At 35.0% G+C, this 22,691-nt stretch overlaps 1 protein-coding gene across 5 annotated transcripts in view; it reads right to left on the bottom strand.

Moving 5' to 3' along the window:
* Positions 1 to 22,691, bottom strand: part of PHF14 (PHD finger protein 14) — a 200,089-nt gene that overhangs the window by 25,163 nt on the left and 152,235 nt on the right. For 3 of the 5 annotated variants that reach the window (XM_033420416.2, XM_033420417.2, XM_033420418.2), the window contains one exon: positions 13,953 to 21,962. The exons of the other annotated variants lie outside the window; for them this stretch is intronic. In XM_033420416.2, the coding sequence (XP_033276307.1) occupies positions 21,777 to 21,962 (186 nt within the window). In that variant the 3' untranslated portion in view covers positions 13,953 to 21,776. Of the gene's footprint in view, positions 1 to 13,952; positions 21,963 to 22,691 lie in introns of those variants that run through there. 5 annotated transcript variants of the gene reach the window in all.

Raw genomic sequence — 22,691 nt, 5'->3', positions numbered from 1 at the left:
CAGTGAGTTTACTGCATTTACTTTAAAAAGAATACCTTTTCATTATCTCCTTTTAGGTTTGCATGTCCTAGTTATGCTGAAAATGAACATATGGAGCTGAATGTAGGTATGAAAGGAAAACTTTCACACGTAGCAGAGTTCTATAAATGCTTTTAAAAACAAGTGCAGATGTGTTCCTTTATACCTTCAACCATAAACAGTCAAATCAGAATGATCTTTCCAACTTCAATTGAGTACTCTGAAAATTAACTCTACATGACTGTAATCAGGAGGTATATAATATTTTTGTACTCTTTCACTTATTTTTTTATAAACATTTCCAATTTTAGAGGAAAAAAGAGAAAATGGAGGTACTGAGGATAGACAACTATCTAGAAGTTTTGCTGTAGTACAGAAATGGGCAATAACTGGAGAAGGAATGAGGTGAAGTTCTCTAAAAGATTGGGAAATGTTAAAACATGTCAAAGGAAATGAAGAAATTCTTCTTGAAGGAACTAAGATATTTTCTATCTGATATTCCTCTGGTACTAGTTTCAAATATAAAGTCTTAGATCATACCAAAATTATTTGCTTTCGAAATATAATTCTGTAACATGTAAATAAATATTCTATTATAGGAATTCTCATATTTTAATTGTAAAGTACTAGGAACTATGTCATAAACATACTGTCATAAGCCTAGATTTTCCAATGAAACATTCTAAAATAACACTAGAATTAATTTAATATAGTTAATAATTCAAAATAAAGAATTTAGTCTCAACACATGCAAGAGCCTATTTGCCATTGGTTTTTAAAATTTTTTTTCTTATGTAATATGCTTTTATATTTTCCCTAGTGGTACTATCACATATATCTATAACACATGTTAGTTTTCACTTTCATTAGACTATTTCATGATGATAAAAACAAAGCACATGATTATTTGATTAGAAAAACAGTTCTTTGATTAAATTAATTATATTAATACAAAATTTTCTTTACAAAATGCTACAAAACTGTGCTGCTTTAGGCAAATGACAGTGTTAAAACTGGATAAAATAAAATACTTCCATAAATTATAACAAGTGAATCAGCAAATTTTGTAGTATTATATATTTCATATATAATACAAATTATAAGTTTATATATTTATATAAATATTTATAAAATATATTTATTATACTATGTTATTTTACAACATATATGCTATATATATTTTATATATTTATATCATAATAATAATTTGGAAATGCTAAATTCTTTTCTGCTCATAGTGAAGTAATTGCCTTGTAGACATTTTGGAAGTTAGCTCATTTTCAGTTTATTTAAGTTTGTAGAAATGACAATGATGCACGGTGGTTTTAAAATAATGTGCATTTTTCAGATATGAAGGTATATGCACATAAGAATTGTTTTTCCTTCTAGATCCTCACTGAAATGGCCAATGGAATTTTAAAAACATGAGACACAGAAAGAGAGAGAGGGAAGGAAGGAAGGAAGGAAGGAGGGAAAGAGGGAGGAAGGGGATGTAAGTAAGAACATACACCTATAATAGTAGTGGAACTGAGGGAAGATTCCTACCACTTTCTAAAAATACCAAGAATATTTGCTGGGACCCAACAAACCAGGTTATTTCCACTGCTCCTGGTTTTAACAGTATCTTGAGTTCTTCCATAGTTTTCTTCTCATTTGTCTATATTCTCTTTTAGACTATAAGCATCAAGAGGAAGGGGTTATGTCCTTTCATGGATACCACAGTACTCCCAACAACTATTACTGGGCCCTACACTTACAAGAGGCTCAGTAAATATTTGTAAAATGAAGGCAAGAAGAAATACTAAAAACAAATACATCAATATGCCAACAGTGGTAATCCCTGGGAAGTAGATTATGACTTTTGTTTTATCCATTTCTCTGCATTTTTCAAATTATCTATAATGAACATGTATTAGTTGCATAATGTGAACAAAATAATTAATACATTTAAAAACACAGTTCAAAGTAATTTTTCACTAAATTCCTTACACAATAGATAAGCAATATGAAAAAAGTAATTAAAATATATTAATGCTAGTTATTTATAGAAAACGTTTATGCTAAATGAAGTTTATATATTTTATTTGTAAATTACTATAACACACCATCTTCAAAAAATTACCTAAGGATGTATTTTAGTATATAGATCCTAGTTCAATGAAATTTTGTTCTTCATTAGGAAAAGGCAATACCAAGTCAAAGTCAGGAAATGTAATCTGAAGTCACAAAGCATGTGAAATATTTCTAACGTAACTAACACCTTTTAATGTCTAATTTTAAAGTAATGCGGATCAAGTATTATATAGCTTGTTCCTATCCTAAACAAATATTTAACTACAAAAAAATAGGTAAGCAGCAATAGATAAGCAGCTAGAAGTACTAAATTACAGGGCTACATCATGTGTCTGAGCAGAAAAGAAAATTCTAGATTTTTCAAACTGATAACTTTTTTGACATTAGCTCACTAGCTATTAAGTCATTAATTTCTTATCACTGTGTATCTATGTAGAATAATAATTTGGTTTTGACAACTTAAAAGTAGAAAACTATTAACATAAGAACTATTTCACTTTTTTTGTTGTTTTTGCATTTTAGGAATTTTTGGATGATCTTGTATAGTGAACATGTGACTAAAACAAAACCTTACCATTATTTTTTCCCTATCAAATATAACAGGATCTTCTTTAAGCTAGGTTTGTGATGACAGGTTGAGCTTCTCATACTATTTTTAATAAAATACTGCTTCCTTACTTTAATATAGGGAAGATACATTTTCAAGGAGGAAAATGCTGATGTTATCTTTCTTATAAGCTTGCTGCTGAAATGATAGTTTTCTCTTCCATGCAGTATCAGTATAAGGCCTTTCTTTTCAAGAAATGAATTATAGCTGATACTTCAAATCCCTTTTATCTGTATCTCTTAGTTGAAAAAAATGAGAAAACATAAATATTTATTCTATATAAACAGAACAGACGCAAGATGTAGATAAAAATGATCCATTATGGAGCAGTGAATAATTGCTATTTGTATCACCATTCGAAGAGAAAAGGGCATCAAGTATTTCTACCACCTTTAAATCTGAGGATACCTAAAGTTACTGAGAAAATAAAAAATCTGTAATTTTATGTGTTTGGGATAATGTATTTGTGGTTCATAATTTTGCATTGATAATAAATTTAACATTATTCTCTATAGCATACTTTGGAGGAAACTCAATAAAACTTTGCTTTAATTGAGAAGCATCTGTAGCATCAAAAGAACCACAACCCGCACCAAAAAAAAGTTTAAGAAATCCTAATGTAAAAATAATAAACAGTGAAGCTATTTAAGTAAATTATTCCTTTACTTTGCCATTTCTGATATCTAGATATTCAAAAGGTAACCACTCAAAAAATGTGCAGGCAAATTCTCATACTCTGATAATTTGAGGAAAATATGCTAGCATTTTTTTTTTCCATGAAGCAGTAGTTTTACACATTTGGAGAGACTACATGGAAAGGAGAAGGCAATATTAAGTAGAAATAGCAATATCATTAATAAAGTCACCTAAGCATAAAAACGTACAGCTGCTAGAAATAATTTTAAACTAGGTTTTAAAGAATGAAACACAAAAATACCTAAAATCAGAGATTCACATGCTACACTGATGCAAAATGAAGCTGATAATTTCAAAGAAAGAAATCTGTATCTTGATTAAACCTCCTGGGAAAACTGTGTATCAAATTACGCTCTTGATGAAATTCAGACTATAATATAACACAATGCATAGAAAATTTTAAACAAACTTATATCAAAATGATAATATTTTTATTTTGTCTACATATGCCAAACATTATAAGCTCAATTAGATAATCATGGAACGTACATAATACTTAAGAATTATATAGGCGCTGTAAGATATTTAACCACAAATGTACATAAACAAGCACTGGACATTAGTACTATATAGGAGAAAGACCAAAGGACTTGGAGACAGAAAGTCAAAGTCCTCATTGGTGGCCCTGCCACTTATCATGGGTCTTCAACAATTGATTCACAAACCTCTTGGAACTCTAGATTTTTTTTTTGTAAACATCTTTATTGGAGTAAAATTGCTTTACAATGGAGTGTTAGTTTCTGCTTTATAACAAAGTGAATCAGTTATACATATACATATGTTCCCATATCTCTTCCCTCTTGCATCTCCCTCCCTCCCACCGTCCCTATCCCACTCCACTAGGTGGTCACAAAGCACTGAGCTGATCTCCCTGTGCTATGCAGCTGCTTCTCATGAGCTATTTTACATTTGGTAGTGTATATATGTCCATGCCACTCTCTCACTTTGTCACAGCTTACCCTTCCCCTCCCCATATCCTCAAGTCCATTCTCTATTAGGTCTGTATTTTTATTCCCGTCTTACACCTAGGTTCTTCATGACCTTTTTAATTTTTTTCCTTAGATTCCATATATATGTTAGCATACGGTATTTATTTTTCTCTTTCTTACTTCACTCTGTATGACAGACTCTAGGTCCATCCACCTCACTACAAATATCTCAATTTTGTTTCTTTTTATGGCTGAGTAATATTCCATTGTATATATGTGCCACATCTTCTTTATCCACTCATCTGATGATGGACACTTCGGTTGCTTCCATGTCCTGTCTATTGTAAACAGAGCTGCAATGAACATTGTGGTACATGACTCTTTTTGAATTATGGTTTTCTCAGGGTATATGCCCAGTAGTGGGATTGCTGGGTCGTATGGCAGTTCTATTTTTCAGTTTTTTAAGGAACCTCCATACTGTTCTCCATAGTGGCTGTATCAATTTACATTCCCACCAACAGTGCAAGAGTGTTCCCTTTTCTCCACACCTTCTCCAGCATTTATTGTTTCTAGAATTTTTGATAATGGCCATTCTGACCGGTGTGAGATGATATCTCAGTGTAGTTTTGATTTGCATTTCTCTAATGATTAATGATGTTGAGCATTCTTTCATGAGTTTGTTGGAAATCTGTATATCTTCTTTGAAGAAATGTCTGTTTAGGTCTTCTGCCAATTTTTGGATTGAGATCTTTGTTATTTTGTTATTGAGATGCATGAGCTACTTTTAAATCTTGGAGACTAATCCTTTGTCAGTTGCTTCATTTGCAAATATTTTCTCCCATTCTGAGGGTTGTCTTATGGGTTTGTTTATGGTTTCCTTTGCTGTGCAAAAGCTTTGAAGTTTCATTAGGTCCCATTTGCTTATTTTTGTTTTTATTTCCGTTTCTCTAGGAGGTGGGTCAAAAAGGATCTTGCTGTAATTAATGTCATAGAGTGTTCTGCCTATGTTTTCCTCTAAGAGTCTGATAATATCTGGCCTTACATTTAGGTCTTTAATACATTTTGAGTTTATTTTTGTGTATGGTGTTAGGGAGTGTTCCAATTTCATACTTTTACATGTAGTTGTCCAGTTTTCCCAGCACCACTTATTGAACAGGCTGTCTTTTCTCCACTGTATATTCATGCCTCCTTTATCAAAGATTAGGTGACCATATGTGCGTGGGCTTATCTCTGGGCTTTCTATCCTGTTCCATTGATCTACATGTCTGTTTTTGTCCCAGTACCATACTGTCTTGATTACTGTAGCTTTGTAGTATGGTCTGAAGTCAGGGAGCCTGATTCCTCCAGCACAGTTTTTTGTTCTCAAGATTGCTTTGGCTATTCGGGGTCTTTTGTGTTTCCATACAAATCTTGAAATTTTTTGTTCTAGTTCTGTGGAAAATGCCAGTGGTAGTTTGACAGGGATTGCATTCAATCTGTAGATTGCTTTGGGTAGTAGAACCATTTTCAGAATGTTGATTCTTCCAATCCAAGAACATGGTAAATCTCTCCATCTATTTGTATCATCTTTTTTTTTTTTTTTTTTTTTTTTTTTGCAGTAAGTGGGCCCCTCACCATTGTGGCCTCTCCCATTGCGGAGCACAGGCTCTGGATGCACAGGCTCAGCAGCCATGGCTCATGGGCCTAGCCACTCCATGGCATGTGGGATCTTCCCGGGCCGGGGCACGAATCCATGTCCCCTGCATCGGCAGGTGGACTCTCAACCACTGCGCCAACAGGGAAGCCCTATTTTTATCATCTTTAATTTCTTTCATCAGTGCCTTATAATTTTCTGCATACAGGTCTATTGTCTCCTTAGGTAGGTTTATTCCTAGATATTTTATTCTTTTTCTTGCAGTGGTAAATGGGAGTGTTTTCTTAATTTCACTTTCAGATTTTTCATCATTAGTGTATAGGAATGCCAGAGATTTCTGTGCATTAATTTTGTATCCTGCTACTTTACCAAATTCATTAATTAGCTCTAGTAGTTTTCTGGTAGCATCTTTAGGATTCTCTATGTAGAGTATCATGTCATCTGCAAACAGTGACAGCTTTACTTCTTCTTTTCCGATTTGGATTCCTTTTATTTCTATTTCTTCTCTGAATGCTGTGGCTAAAACTTCCAAAACTATGTTGAATAACAGTGGTGAGAGTGGCCAACTTTGTCTTGTTCCTGATCTTAGTAGAAATGGTTTCAGTTTTTCACCATCAAGGATGATGTTGGCTGTGGGTTTGTCATATATAGCCTTTATTATGCTGAGGAAAGTGCGCTCTATGCCTACTTTCTGCAGGGTTTTTTATCATAAATGGGTGTTGAATTTTGTCGAAAGCTTTCTCTGCATCTATTGAGATGATCACATGGTTTTTCTCCTTCAATTAGTTAATACAGTGTATCACGTTGATTGATTTGCGTATATTGAAGAATCCTTGCATTCCTGGAATAAACCCCACTTGATCATGGTGTTATGGTCCTTTTAATGTGCTGTTGGATTCGGTTTGCTAGTATTTTGTTGAGGACTTTTGCATCTATGTTCATCAGTGATATTGGCCTGTAGTTTTCTTTCTTTGTGACCTCTTTGGTTTTGGAAACAGGGTGATGGTGGCTTCGTAGAATGAGTTTGGGACTGTTCCTCCCTCTGCTATATTTTGGAAGAGTTTGAGAACGAAAGGTGTTAGCTCTTCTCTAAATGTTTGATAGAATTCGCCTGTGAAGCCATCTGGTTGTGCACTTTTGTTTGTTGGAAGATTTTAAATCACAGTTTCAATTTCACTGCTTGTGACTGGTCTGTTCATATTTTCTCTTTCTTCCTGGTTCAGTCTCGGCGGGTTGTGCATTTCTAAGAATTTGTTCATTTCTTCCAGGTTGTCCCTTTTATTGGCATAGAGTTCCTTGTAGTAATCTGTCATAATCCTCTGTATTTCTGCACGGTCAGTTGTTACTTCTTTTTTCATTTCTAATTCTATTGATTTGAGTCTTCTCCCTTTTTTTTTTTTTGATGAGTCTGGCTAATGGTTTATCAATTTTGTTTATCTTCTCAAAGAACGAGCTTTTAGTTTTATTGATCTTTGCTGTCATTTCCTTCATTTCTTTTCATTGATTTCTGATCTGATCTTTATGATTTCTTTCCTTCTGCAAACTTTAGGGTTTTTTGTTCTTCTTTCTCTACTTACTTTAGGTGCCAGGTTAGGTTGTTTATTTGAGATGTTTCCTGTTTCTTAAGGTAGGATTTTATTGCTATAAAATTCCCTCTTAGAACTGCTTTTGCTGCATCCCATAGGTTTTGGGTCGTCGTGTCTCCATTGTCATTTGTTTCTAGGTATTCTTTGATTTCCTCTTTGATTTCTTCAGTGATCACTTCGTTATTAAGTAGTGTATTATTGAGCCTCCATGTGTTTGTGTTTTTTACAGATCTTTTCCTGTAATTGATATCTAGTGTCATAGCGGTGTGGTTGGAAAACATACTTGATACAATTTCAATTTTCTTAAATTTACCAAGGCTTGATTTGTGACCCAAGATACGATCTATCCTGGAGGATGTTCCATGAGCACTTGAGGAAAATCTGTTTTTGTTGTTTTTGGATGGAATGTCCTATAAATATCAATTAAGTCCATCTTGTTTAATGTATCATTTAATGCTTGTGTTTCCTTATTTATTTTCATTTTAGGTGATATGTCCATCGGTGAAAGTGGGGTGTTAAAGTCCCCTACTATGATTGTGTTACTGTCAATTTCCCCTTTTAGAGCTTTAGTATTTGTCTTCTGTATTGAGGTGCTGCTATGTCGGGTGCATAAATATTTACAATTGTTATATCTTCTTCTTGGATTGAACCCTTGATCATTATGTATTGTTCTTCTTTGTCTCTTGTAATAGTCTTTATTTTAAAGTCTATTTTGTCTGATATGAGAATTGCTACTCCAGCTTTCTTTTGATTTCCATTTGCATGGAAAATCTTTTTCCATCCCCTCACTTTCAGTCTGTATGTGTCCCTAGGTCTGAAGTGGGTCTCTTGTAGACAGCATACATATGGGTCTTGTTTTTGGATCCATTCAGCCAGTCTGTGTCTTTTGGTGGGAGCACTTAATCCATTTACATTTAAGGTAATTATCGATATGTATGTTCCTATTCCCATTTTCTTAACTGTTTTGGGTTTGTTATTTTAAGTCTTTTCCTTCTCTTGTGTTTCTTGCCTAGAGAAGATCCTTTAGCATCTGTTGTAAAGCTGGTTTCATGGCGCTGAACTCTCTCAGCTTTTGCTTGTCTGTAAAGGTTTTAATTTCTGCATCAAATCTGAATGAGATCCTTGCTGGGTAGAGTAATCTTGGTTGTAGGTTCTTCTCCTTCATCATTTTAAATATGTCCTTCCACTCCCTTCTGGCTTGCAGAGTTTCTGCTGAAAGATCAGCTGTTAACCTTATGGGGATTCCCTTGTGTGTTATTTGTTGGTTTTCCCTTGCTGCTTTTAATATGTTTTCTTTGTACTTAATTTTTGATAGTTTGATTAATATGTGTCTTGGCGTGTTTCTCCTTGGATTTATCCTGTATGGGACTCTCTGTGCTTCCTGGACTTGATTAACTATTTCCTTTGCCATATTAGGGAAGTTTTCAACTATAATCTCTTCAAATTTTTTCTCAGTCCCTTCCTTTTTCTCTTATTCTTCTGGAACCCCTATAATTCGAATGTTGGTACATTCAGAGGTCTCTGAGACTGTCCTCAGTTCTTTTCATTCTTCTTTCTTTATTCTCCTCTGCAGTAGTTACTTCCACTATTTTATCTCCCAGGTCACTTATACGTTCTTCTGCCTCAGTTATTCTGCTATTGTTCCCTTCTAGAGTGTTTTTAATTTCATTTATTGTGTTGTTCATTGTTGCTTATTTCCTCTGTAGTTCTTCTAGTTCCTTGTTAAATGTTTCTTGCATTTTCTCTATTCTATTTCCAAGATTTTGGATCATCTTTACTATCATTATTCTGAATTCTCTTTCAGGTAGACTGCCTATTTCCTCTTCATTTGTTAGGTCTCGTGGGTTTTTACCTTGCTCCTTCATCTGCTGTGTGTTTTTCTGTCTTCTCATTTTGCTTATCTTACTGTGTTTGGCGTCTCCTTTTTGCAGGCTGAAGGTTCATAGTTCCCGTTGTTTTTGATGTCTGTCCCCAGTGGCTAAGGTTGGTTCAGTGGGTTGTGTAGGCTTCCTGGTGGAGGGGACTAGTGCCTGTGTTCTGGTGGATGAGGCTGGATCTTGTCTTTCTGGTGGGCAGGTCCACATCTGGTGGTGTGTTTTGGGGTGTCTGTGGACTTATTATGATTTTAGGCAACCTCTCTGCTAATGGGTGGGGTTGTGTTCCTGTCTTGCTAGTTGTTTGGCATAGGGTGTCCAGCACTGTAGCTTGCTGGTCGTGGAGTGAAGCTGGGTCTTGGTGTTGAGACGGAGATCTCTGGGAGATTTTCGCTGTTTGATATTACATGGAGCTGAGAGGTCTCTTGTGGACCAGTGTCCTGGAGTTCGCTCTCCCACCTCAGTGGCACAGCCCTGATGCCTGGCTGGGGCACCAAGAGCCTGTCCTCCACATGGATCAGATTAAAAGGGGAGAAAAAATGAAAGAAAGAAAGGAAGGGTGGAAGGGAGGAAGGGAGGAAGAAAGAAAGAAAGAAAGGAAGGAAGGAAGGAAGGAAAGAAAGAAAGAAAGAAAGAAAGAAAGAGAAAAAAGAGAAGAAAGAGGATAAAATAAAATAAAGGTATTAAAATAAAAAATAATTATTAAGAAAAAAAAATTTTTAGTAAAAAACAAAAAAAGACAGACAGAACCCTAGGACAAATGGTGAAAGCAAAGGTATACAAACAAAATCACACACAGAAGCATACACATACACACTCACCAAAAGAGGAAAAGGGGAAAAAATAGTCTATATTGGTCCTAAAGTCCACCTCCTCAATTTGGGATGATTCGTTGTCTACTCAGGTATTCCACAGATGCAGGGTACATCAAATTGACTGTGGAGATTGAATCTGCTGCTCCTGAGGCTGCTGAGAGAAGCTTCCCTTTCTCCTCTTTGTTTGCACAGCTCCTGGTGTTCAGCTTTGGATTTGGCCCCACCTCTGCATGTAGGTCACCTGAGGGCGTCTGTTCTTTGCTCTGAAAGGACGGGGTTAAAGGAGCAGCTGCTTCTGGGGCTCTGGCTCACTCAGGCTGGGGGGAGGGAGGGGTACGGATGTGGGACGAGCGTGCGGCGGCAGAGGCCAGCATGACGTTGCACCAGCCTGAGGCGTGCTGTGCATTCTCCCGGGGAAGTTGTCCCTGGATCAGAGGACCCTGGCAGTGTCGGGCTGCACAGACTTGTGGGAGCGGAGGTGGGGATAGTGACCTGTGCTCACACACAGGCTTCTTGGTGGCTGCAGCAGCAGCCTTAGCATCTCATGCCCATCTCTGGGGTCCACGCTGATAGACACGGCTCACGCCCGTCTCTGGAGCTCCTTTAAGCAGCGTTCTTAATCCCCTCTCCTCGCGCACCAGGAAAGAAAGAGGGAAGAAAAAGTCTCTTGCCTCTTTGGCAGGTCCAGACTTTTTCCCGGATTCCCTCCCGGCTAGCCATGGTGCACTCACCCCTTCAGGCTGTATTCACGCAGCCAACCCCAGTTCTCTCCCTGGGATCCGACTGAAGCCAGAGCCTCAGCTCCCAGCCCCGCCCGCCCCGGCGGGTAAGCAGCAAGCCTCTCGGGCTGGTGAGTGCAGGTCAGCACTGATCCTCTGTGTGGGAATCTCTCCGCTTTGCCCCCTGCACCCCTGTTGCTGTGCTCTCCTCTGCAGCTCTGAAGCTTCCCTCCTCCGCCACCCGCAGTCTCTGCCCGCAAGGGGGCTTCCTAGTGTGTGGAAACCTTTCCTCCTTCACAGCTCCCTCCCACTCTCTCCCGTCTCTATTCTTTTGTCTCTGTTTTTTCTTTTGCCCTACCCAGGTACGTGGGGAGTTTCTTGCCTTTTGGGAGGTCTGAGGTCTTCTGCCAGCGTTCAGTAGGTGTTCTATAGGAGTTGTTCCATGTGTAGATGCATTTCTGATGTATCTGTGGGGAGGAAGGTGATCTCCACGTCTTACTCTTGAGCCATCTTCCTAAAATCTGTCTAGATTTCTTAACTAGTGATAACCTTGAGGGAAAAAAGGTCTAAGGGAATTTGACCAGTTGAGCTGTAACTTTATAAAGTCACTTCTAGATTTAAACTCTAAGATTCCACTATTTTAAATGAATGAGAAGTAAACCATTATGAATAAGACTCAAGGTGAAACTCGTATTTTCCTAAAATAACCTTGGGGCACCAAGTCTCTCCCTGGGTAAATGCTTTATAATTCTAACAAACTGAATTTTTAAGGCAGACATTACTTTTTTAGGTAAGCCTGAGCACATCTGCAGTATCTACTGACATCTTTTATTAGCAATAATTTAATATCATATGAAATTCAACACTAAGAGCCTGAGTTAAAAATTGAGATACTAGAAAATAAGTATTCACATAATCCTGTTGAAAAAACCATGAAATAGTACTATTTCCATATATGATTCCATATTAATCTAGAAACCATAGGTTATAAGTCTATAATCAAATTTATACATGATCCTATTTTTCTCAATCTTGACAACTGTTACATAAAGAGCTTCTCTAAGTTCTTAGGCATCTCTTATCCTTTGGGTTATGAAAAATCAAACACACATGCAACAAAATAGTTTGGTTTTGCTCACAAATCTGGATAAAAATAACACAGGGTTAATAACGATAGTAATTATTATAATAATAATAATCACGATGGTATGTGTTACAATTTATAGAGAATTTAATGGGCCAGTAATTATGCTAGGCATTCTACATATGCTATTCTCTGATGTTCAGAACTTGCCTACACAATATTACCTTTACTTTACTGATGAGGAAATACAAACTCAGAAGGCTTAAGGAATTTGCCCCAGAGTGGCAAAGCTACTAAGTGGAGGAGCAGATATTCAAATCCAGGTCTATCTGATTATAAACCTGATGTTCCACAGGCATGTTTTACTTAAGTTCAATTTTATAAAAACTGACATATAAAAAAAGAGGTTTAACTCACAGATAATAAACATAAAACAATATTGGCTTCTTGACATTTATATGAGAAGACTGACTGTATACAAGAGATGTTTCCCAGGAATTGAACATTTCTCAGTGTCAGTAAGTACTTGGGAACAATTTCAGATAATGCCAAAATCTGCAGTGTACTGCCACTTTACCAGCACAAAGCCTTTCATTTTACCATAAAGTACAGAAATATCAATCCTATTATATGAACTGCTTTCAAATCATATAATTTAAACCTGTTTGCTTGAACTCTTAGTTTCTTTAAATACTTCTACGTAGAATATTCTTGTAGTTTGTCCACTGCATGGTAAAAAAAAAAAAAAAAAAAAAAGGAAATTTACAAATCTATAGCTCATCCTTGCTGAACAATGAAAGATCACAACATAAAAGCTTCAAAAATATCTACACAAAATTAAGAATGTAAGCAAAATATTACTTCCTCCTAGATTGTATTTTCTTCTGTATCTGTATTCATATACATAGACACCTAGCAAAAATATAGGCCTGTATATGTCAGGATCTACTGTAACAGCTCTAGTCTAGATGAAATGTGGGTCTAGTGAGTTTAGTGAGTTGTTTTAAAAGTGAAATTTAATTAAAAAGAATAAAATCAGGTACATCACACATAGTAAGGATAACAAAGTAAGTTTTGTTTTAGTGTAGAGTGTGTATATATAGGTACAGGGTGTGTGCATGATAGAGTCTTGTAAAGAGGAGCGGGTGTGTGAAGGGCTATGTGTAGAGCCGTACGTAGGAACATCTGTAGGAATGTATGTGGAGGTGTGTACAGGGGTATGAGAAGGTTGATGTATGTGTATAATCATGTATATGAATGTGTGTAGGGTCCTCATAAGCCAGGTTATCCCCACACAAAGACAGGAATCTAGAAGTCAATGTGTGGACTTGATGATGACAATGATGCATTAGTACATTATTAGGAATAGTACATTAAGTCATATCCTATGGAAAATATTACTCAACTCTCATCAATTCTGTTTTGATTTACTATACCTTTTGTACCTTAAAAGGTTCAAAAAATTACTTGTCATATATTTCATTTTTTGTAATTTATTTTTCATTTCTTTTGGAAACAAAGCTAAATGCCTGGCATGCTCCAGACATTTGAGTTTTAACATTTTAAATTACGTACATTTAGGGTTAGTTTAAAATAGATATATTCTTCATTTAAATTTACTACAACTTTGTAAAATACTTTAAATTTGATTTCAAACCAAAGCCTGATGATTTCTCTTTGTCTTTAATTTCCTCTCAATATGAAGTTCATAAGAGGGTGACAATTTGTTAACTTCATTAGGCTAACTTGATCATGTTCTCCCCAGATCAATATGTAAAGTTACTCAAATAGAGAGCAGAGCTTAAAAAATTAATCTTCCTATACAATGAAAATAATACTAAATCATTATTAAATATCTCAATATCAGAAGAAATAAGTGAGTATACATTGAAATAAATACAGTGACTAAAAGGTTAAATATGGGTAAATGCTCAATTTTTAATAACAGTAATAACACAAATTACTTAAACATTTTCTTTTAGTATGACTCATTAATAAATCTGTTAATTTAAAACAAATGAATTCTTTGCTAGGGACAAATTTTGCTTTAAATTACTCAAAACTAAAAAATACTTAGAAATGAATGACAACGAAAATATGATGACCCAAAACCTATGGGACAGAGCAAAAGCAGTTCAAAGAGGGAAGTTTATAGCAATTCAAACTCACCCCAAGAAACAAGAAAAATATGAAATAAACAATCTAACCTTACACCTAAAGCAACTAGAAAAAGAAGAACAAAGAAAACCCAAAGTCAGTACAAGGAAAGAAATCATAAATATCAGAGCAGAAATAAATGAAACAGAAATGAAGAAAACAATAGCAAAGATCAATAAAACTAAAAGTTGGTTCTTTGAGAAGATAAACAAAATTGATAAACCCTCAGCCAGTCTCATCAAGAAAAAAAGGGAGAGGACGCAAATCAATAAAATTAGAAATGAAAAAGTAGAAATCACAACTGACACCACAGAAATACAAAGGATTATAAGAGACGACTACAAACAACTATATGCCAATAAAATGGACAAGCACGAAGAAATGGACAAATTCTTGGAAAGGTACAATTTTCCAAGACTGAACCAGGGAGAATTAGAAAATATAAACAGACCTATCACAAGTAACGAAAATGAAACTGTAATTAAAAATCTTCCAACAAACAGAAGTCCAGGACTAGATGGCTTCACAGGTGAATTCTATCAAACATTTAGAGAAAAGCTAACACTGATCCTTCTCAAACTCTTCCAAAAATTGCAGAGGGATGAACACTCCAAATTTGTTCTATGAAGCCACCATCACCCTGATGCCAAAACCAGAAAAATATATCACAAAAAAAGAAAATTATAGACCAATATCACTGATGAACATAGATGCAAAAATCCTGAATAAAATACTAGCTAACAAAATCCAACAACATATTAAAAGGATCATACACCATGATCAAGTGGGATTTATCCCAGGAATGCAAGGATTCTTCAATATATGCAAATCAATCAATGTGATACGCCATATTAACAAATTACAGAATAAAAACCATATGATCATCTCAATAGATGCAGAAAAAGTTTTTGACAAAATTCAACACCCATTTATGATAAAAACTCTCCAGAAAATGGGCACAGAGGGAACCTACCTCAACATAATAAAGGCCATATATGACAAACCTGCAGCAAACATCACACTCAATGGTGAAAAACATTTCCACTAAGATCAGGAACAAGACAAGGATGTCCACTCTTGCCACTCTTATCCAACATAGTTTTGGAAGTCCTAGCCACGGCAAACAGAGAAAAAAAAGAAATAAAAGGAATACAAATTGGAAAAGAAGTAAAACTGTGACTGTCTGCAGATGATATAATACTACACATAGAAAATCCTAAAGATGCCACCAGAAAACTACTAGAACTAATGAACGAATTTGGTAAGGTTGCAGGATACGAAATTAATGCACAGAAATCTCTGGCATTCCTATATACTAACAACGAAAAATCAGAAAGAGAAATTAAACAATCCCATTTACCACTGCAACAAAAAGAATGAAATACCTAGGAATAAACCTAACTAAGGAGGTGAAAGACCTGTACCCAGAAAACTATAAAACACTGATAAAGGAAATCAAAGATGACAAAAACAGATGGAGAGTATACCATGTTCTTGGATTGGAAGAATCAATATTGTGAAAATGACTATACTACCCAAAGCAATCTACGGATTCCATGCAATCCCTATCAAATTACCAATGGCATTCTTCACAGAATCAGAAAAAAGCTTACAATTTGTATGGAAACACAAAAGACCCTGAATAGCCAAAGCAATCTTGGGAAAGAAAAATGGAGCTAGAGGAATCAGGCTCCCTGACTTCAAACTATACTACAAAGCTACAGTAATCCAGACAGTATGGCCCTAGCACAAAAACAGAAATATAGATCAATGGAACAGGATAGAAAGCCCAGAGATAAACCCATGCACATATGGTCACATAATTTATGACAAAGGAGGCAAGAACATACAATGGAAAAGACAGCCTCTTCAATAAGTGGTGCTGGGAAGCTAGACAGTTACATGTAAAGAATGAAATTAGAACACTATCTGACACCATACGCAAAAATAAACTCCAAATGGATTAAAGACCTAAATGTAAGCCCAGACACTATAAAACTTTTAGAGGAAAACATAGGAAAAACACTCTTTGACATAAACCACAGCAAGATCTTTTTTGATCCACCTCCTAGAGTAACGAAAATAAAAACAAAAATAAACAAATGGGACCTAATGAAACTTAAAATCTTTTGCACAGCAAAGGAAACCATAAACAAGACAAAAAGACAACCCTCAGAATGGGAGTAAATATTTGCAAATGAAACAACTGACAAAGGATTAATCTCCAAAATATGCAAACAGCTCATGGAGCTCAATATCAAAAAACAAACAACCTAATTAAAAAATGGGTGGAAGACCTAAACAGACATTTCACCAAGGAAGACACACAGATGGCCAAGAGGCACATGAAAAGATGCTCAACATCATTAATTATCAGAGAAATGCAATCAAGTACAATGAGGTATCACTTCAGAGCAGTCAGAATGTCCATTATCAAAAAATCTAGAAACAATAAATGCTGGAAAGGGTGTGGTGAAAAGGCAATCCTCCTGCACTGTTGGTGGGAATGTAAATTGATACAGCCACTATGGAAAACAGTATGGAGATTTCTTAAAAAACTAAAAATAGAACTACCACATGACCCAGCAATCCCACTACTGGGCATATACCCTGAGAAAACCATAATTCAAAAAGAGACATGTACCACAATATTCACTGCAGCACTATGTACAATAGCCAGGATGGGGAAGCAACCTAATTGTGCATCAAAAGATGAATGGATTAAGAAGATGTGGCACATATATACAATGGAATATTACTCAGCCATAAAAATATGAAATTGAATTATTTGTAGTGAGGTGGATGGACCTAGAGTCTGTCATACAGAGTGAAGTAAGTCAGAAAGAGAAAAACAAATACCATATGCTAAAGGATACATATGGAATCTAAAATAAATGGTACTGATGAACGCAGTGGCAGGGCAGGAATAAAGACACAGACATAAAGAAAGGAGTTGAGGACACAGGGGTATGGGGAAGGGGAAGCTGGGGCAAAGTGAGAGTAGCATCGATAGATATACACTACGAAATGTAAAATAGATAGCTAGTGGGAAGCAGACACATAGCACAGTGAGATCAGCTTGGTGCTTTGCAACAACCTAGAGGGGTGGGATAGGGAGGGTGGGAGGGAGGCTCAAGAGGTAGGGGATATGGGGATATATGTATGCATATGGCTGATTCAGTTTGTTGTACAACAGAAACTAACACAGCATTATGAAGCAATTATACTCCAATAAAGATGTATAAACAAATAAATGAAATAAATCAATTCTTTGCCAGGGACAAAATTTGCTTTAAATTAACTCAAAACTAATGGCTTTCTATTGTTAATTCCAGTGAGGCTAAAAGAACCTATCTAAAAAAACTTTCTGCTGTAAAACAAAATTTTTCTTATATATAAATATTTTGAATATAAAAGCAACAATAATACTTTCTCACAGATATTCCTGCTCCCTGAATTTTTTGTAATAAGAATATCTTCAAGCCTTTGGCTTCATTAGATTTTTCAAACTCATATGTGGGAAAAATAAAATATTTGTTCTAAAAACAACATTCTCCCCAAGCTATAAAAGCAGGAAAAATACTACAACCGTATTTTTCTGTTTGGATTACTAGGGCTCCAAAATCACTTGTTATATGGGCTCCAAATTCACTTAAAAAGGAGTACAATTTTTGAAAAGAAAGTTTTTATATTTTATGGCTCAAGTCAAGGAGTTAACGTTTTAATGACAGTGAACCAAATGGAAATGGAGCTTGTACCTAAAAAATAGAAATCTTCAAGTTGTAAAAATAACAAAATATTAGTAGTGGTTATTCCCTGAGTGATTTTTATTTTCATCTTTATATATTATTCTATAATAAGCACGTATGCTTATAATTTTCAAAAAAGTAATTAAAATTATGACCACTTACCATAGACATCATAATTAGACTAAACAAAATCTTTTCATCTTAATACCTAAATATCTAGACAAGTTACACTGAAGAAACAAAAAATTTCTCAGTCTCATATATCTAACCTTACATTTATATATCTATTCATTGACTTTTTTAGCTTTGATATATAAAATATTTGCAATATACAGTGTGATTCACATGGTTACTAGTGGTAAACGCACTTCTGAAAGTTTTCAACACTTTCTAGGATCCTATAATAATGGAATATGGCAAAAGCTATGCCCATCCTCCACTGTTGTCTTGTTCTTTAAGGAAAAAATAACTATGCAAAAGATTTAAACATTAAAAAGGAAAATGTAATCCGTGTTTCACTTGTGAATGCTGACATGAAATTTCTGAGAATCTGGCTTCATACATAGTACAGAATACTTTACTATCGTAGTTGTATTATTTGTGGGTCAAAAGTGAAGAAATATGCTGGAATAAAGAGAGCAAAAACAGCCCACAAAGGCAAAAGGACTAATCCTGAATTTTCAGCCCAAATAAAAATGAAGAGCCCTCACTCCTTCCAGCTTGCACCTTGAAAAAGATTATTTGTAATTAAAATGCCGATAGAGGACTATTTAGCAGCAGCATTGCCACTGCGGCATACAATATATTTGACGCTATGGAAGTCACAACAGCTGCTAACTGTACTCAGCCTCACACTGACCTTAATATGTCATGAAAAATGAAGGACTTTACAATATAAGAAATGCAAATAGAACTGATTTTACAAAGAAAGGACAAGAAGCTAGGTTTGAAATAAAACGGTGGGCAATTTAAACTGTTGTCAACAATGTTACTTATGTGAAGCAAAAGATTACCAATTATTTTTTCCACCATGCCCCCACCTCTGTTTTTTTAATACCCATTGACTTTAACAAGACAGGTCTGAATGTGTCATAAGTTAATTCTTTATCAGTTTTCATATATCATCCTTTACCTTGGCCTGCTGAAAATTATGCAAGCTATAAATTAGCTTTAAACAAGCTCTGAATCAGGCTAGAACTGGTTTTTGAATTAAAGAGCCTTCAGTATATTACAAGGTGCTGTCATTTTATTACCTCAATCAATTCAGTGTGGCCTGAGGTGGAAGGAAATGAATACTGTCTTCATTTGCAATGGGTTTATCTCTTACAGCAGGCTCTGGAAACGTAACTGCAGCAATGAACTGAAAGCTAAAGTTACACTTAACATTACCAATGCAGGAAATTGTTGCTCCTTAACAAAGTTGGAGTTTCAAAGGAAAAAAAGATGTTTCTATACTGTGAAAAATGTACAAAAAATTAATACTTGATTAAAATTAAATTTTATAGAATACTGAAGAAATATAAAGCCAACATTCTATTAAAATAATTTTAAATGGTCCTCAGATAAAGAAAAAAAAAACACAACACAATGGATGTGCTATTCTCAGTGTTTCAGAAATACTAGACATAAATGTGTATTTCATCTTTATCTTAGTGAAAACTATTTCATTTCTTTTTCCTGTGCAACTAAATAGAAAAGTGAATTAGGTATTAGTCAGGTTCATTGTCATTGTTACTAGACTCTAAACCACTGATAAAAGAGCCAAAAAAAAAAAAAAAAGCCCTAACGAGTAGGTATTATTTATTGCTGTCTCCATTTTAAAGTGAGCAAATGAGGTACAGAGACATTAAGTCACTTGCCCAAATTTACAGTTACCTGGACAATTTGATTCCAAGTCTATTCTTAAAGGAGACTATGTGACTAAGAGTACAGGGACACCAAGTACATCTAAGAGACAAATTTTTCAGGAAACTGTTTGTACCAGAAGTAGTAATGAGGGACACTGATGAGGGAAGGAATAAAATCAAGTTCAGAGATTTAGAAGAGTATGTCAAGTGAAGACAGAGGTGGATTCCAGTGACAACAGACAAACCAGCACGTTTATGTGCAAGTACTCATATAACACGCATATAACACAAGAATGCGTTCAGTCTTTGACAAAGTTTAATCAGAGGACTATGTGTTGCTCTACCTAATCAATCACTGTGTACCCTTCCATAGTTTGAGTTTACTCATGATTTGCAAAATGATTTTAGACATCTATATTTTAGCACTAAACTTGTTTTTAATTACTGAACAGATTTAGTGACAATATAAAGTAATTTCTGAAGTGCTCAGTGATAGATTAATAAATGACTGTAAAAAGAGCACTGACACTAAACTAGTCATTGCTCTGCCATTAACTAGCTGTGTAAACCTGAGATTAACAAGAGGTTACTTCTGTGAGTCTTACTTCTCTTAACTATAAAATAAAGCACTTTGACCAGATAATATTTTTCAAATTATTTAATGCTACAAGTGGTAGTAAAATCAATTTAGTGGAGACTGATCAGCATTTTTTAATGTAAAAACAAAAGAACAAAAATTATCAGCATGCTTTTTATTCTGTAAAATCTTTAGGTTATATGTAGTAAACTATATAAAATAAATCTCTGACTGAAAAAGCTTGTGAATCACTGGTCTAAATAATGTCTCCTCTCCTGACCCCTAACATCCTCTAAAGGGCAAACAGAACTTCGGTGGTTACAAATTCATGGTATAATATTTCTAACCCTTTATGATATGGTCTCCATCTACCCTCTCAACCACTTGCTTTGCATTAAAAACATATTAGCTGAAAAGACTACATTTTCTCCATTGAACTGCCTTTACTCCTTTGCCAAAGATTGGGTTATTACATATACATGGGTCTGTTTCTGGGCTGTCTATTCTGTTCCACTGGTCTATGTCTGTTCTTTTGCCTATACCACACTGCCTTGGTTACTGTAGCTTTATAGTAAGTCTTGAAATCAGACAGTTTCAGTCCTCCAACTTTGTTCTTCTCCTTCAATACTGTCTTAGCTATTCAAGGACTTACATCTTTCCATATAAACTTTAGATCTGTTTGTCAATATCAACAAAATAACTTGCTAGGAATCAGACTGGGTTTGCACTGAATCTATCGTTGAAGTTGGGAAGAACTGTCATCTTGAGAGAATCAAGTAAAGTCTTTCTATCTATGTACATGGAATATTTCTCCATTTGATTTTGATTTCTTTCCCCATTTGATATTGATTTATTTCTTTGTAGTTTTCCTCATATGGATCTTGTACATATTTTGTTAGATTTATATAAAGTATAAGTATATGATTTTTTTTTTTTGGTGCTAAGGAAATTGGTATTGTGTTTTTAATTTCAAATTCCAATTGATCATTGCTGGATATAAAAAAGTAATTGACTTTTGAATATTAAAAATTGTATGTATATGTATAGCTGATTCACTTTGTTATACAGCAGAAACTAACACACCACTGTAAAGCAATTATACTCCAATAAAGATGTTAAGAAAAAAAAAGAAAAATTGGCATTAGTACACTTGGACATCCATGTGAAAAAAAGAAAAAAAAAAAAAAGAGTCTACATACTGATCTTATACTTTTCACAAAAATTAACTCAAAATGGTTCAGAAACCTAAATGTAAAATGCAAAACTATAAAGTTCCTAGAAGAAACAAGAGAAGATCTAGCTGACCATGGATTTGACCATGACTTTTTAGATACAACAAAAGAACCACCCATGAGAGAAAAAAAATTAAGTTGAACTTCATTAAAATTAAAAACTTCTGAAACAAAAGCAACCTAAATGTCTATCAATGGATGAAGGGATAAAGAAGATGTGGCACATATATAGTGCAGGTTCCTCAATGGTAACAAATGTAACACTGAGGTGCGGGATGTCACAAGTGGGGGAGGTTGGCTGTGCATCTGTGGGAACAGGTGATACATGGAAACTCTCTGTATGGTCCACTCAATTTTGCTGTGAACCTAAAATGTAAAGGAAAAAAAAAAATGAAAGAAAGAAAGAAATGAGCTATCAAGCCATGAAAAAACATGGAGAAAAATGTGTATTACTAAGTAAAAGAAGCCAATGTGAAAAGTCTATGTACTATGTAATTCCAACTATATGACATTCTGGAAAAGGCAAAAGTATGGAGACAGTAAAAAGATCTGTGACTGCCAGGAGTTTAGGAGGGAGGGAAGGAGGGGCAAATAGGTGGAACACGAGGGATTTTTAGGCAGTGAAACTATCCTCTATGATACTGTAATGGTAGATATATGCTGTCACACATTTTTCAAAACCCACAGAATATACAACATAAAGAGTGAATCCTAATGTAAACTGTGGACATTAGTTAGTAATAATGTATTAATTGTCTCATTAATTGTAACAAATGTACCACACTAACGCAAGATGTTAATAACAGGGGAAACTATTACTACAGCTTCATATATTACAGGGGTGGGCGCAGGAATGAGGGGGCATATGGGGAACTCTGTACTTTCCACTCAATTTTTCTGTAAACCTAAAACTGCTCCAAAAATGTCTATTAAAAAAAACAAAAAGAAAAAAATTAAACATCTTAGCATTTATTATTAGTATAATTACTGCTTTTCAAATTATTATGCCGTTTCCCCAATACAAATTGTACACACACTCCTTCTCTCCAAGGATTCCCCCTATGCTGCTTCAAACACCAGAAAGGCCTTTGAAAT

This window comes from Orcinus orca, chromosome 9 (assembly GCF_937001465.1).
Source record: "Orcinus orca chromosome 9, mOrcOrc1.1, whole genome shotgun sequence".
NCBI lineage: Eukaryota > Metazoa > Chordata > Mammalia > Artiodactyla > Delphinidae > Orcinus > Orcinus orca.
Note: the sequence above shows the minus strand (reverse complement) of the source record. Positions and strands in the feature narration are given on the sequence as shown.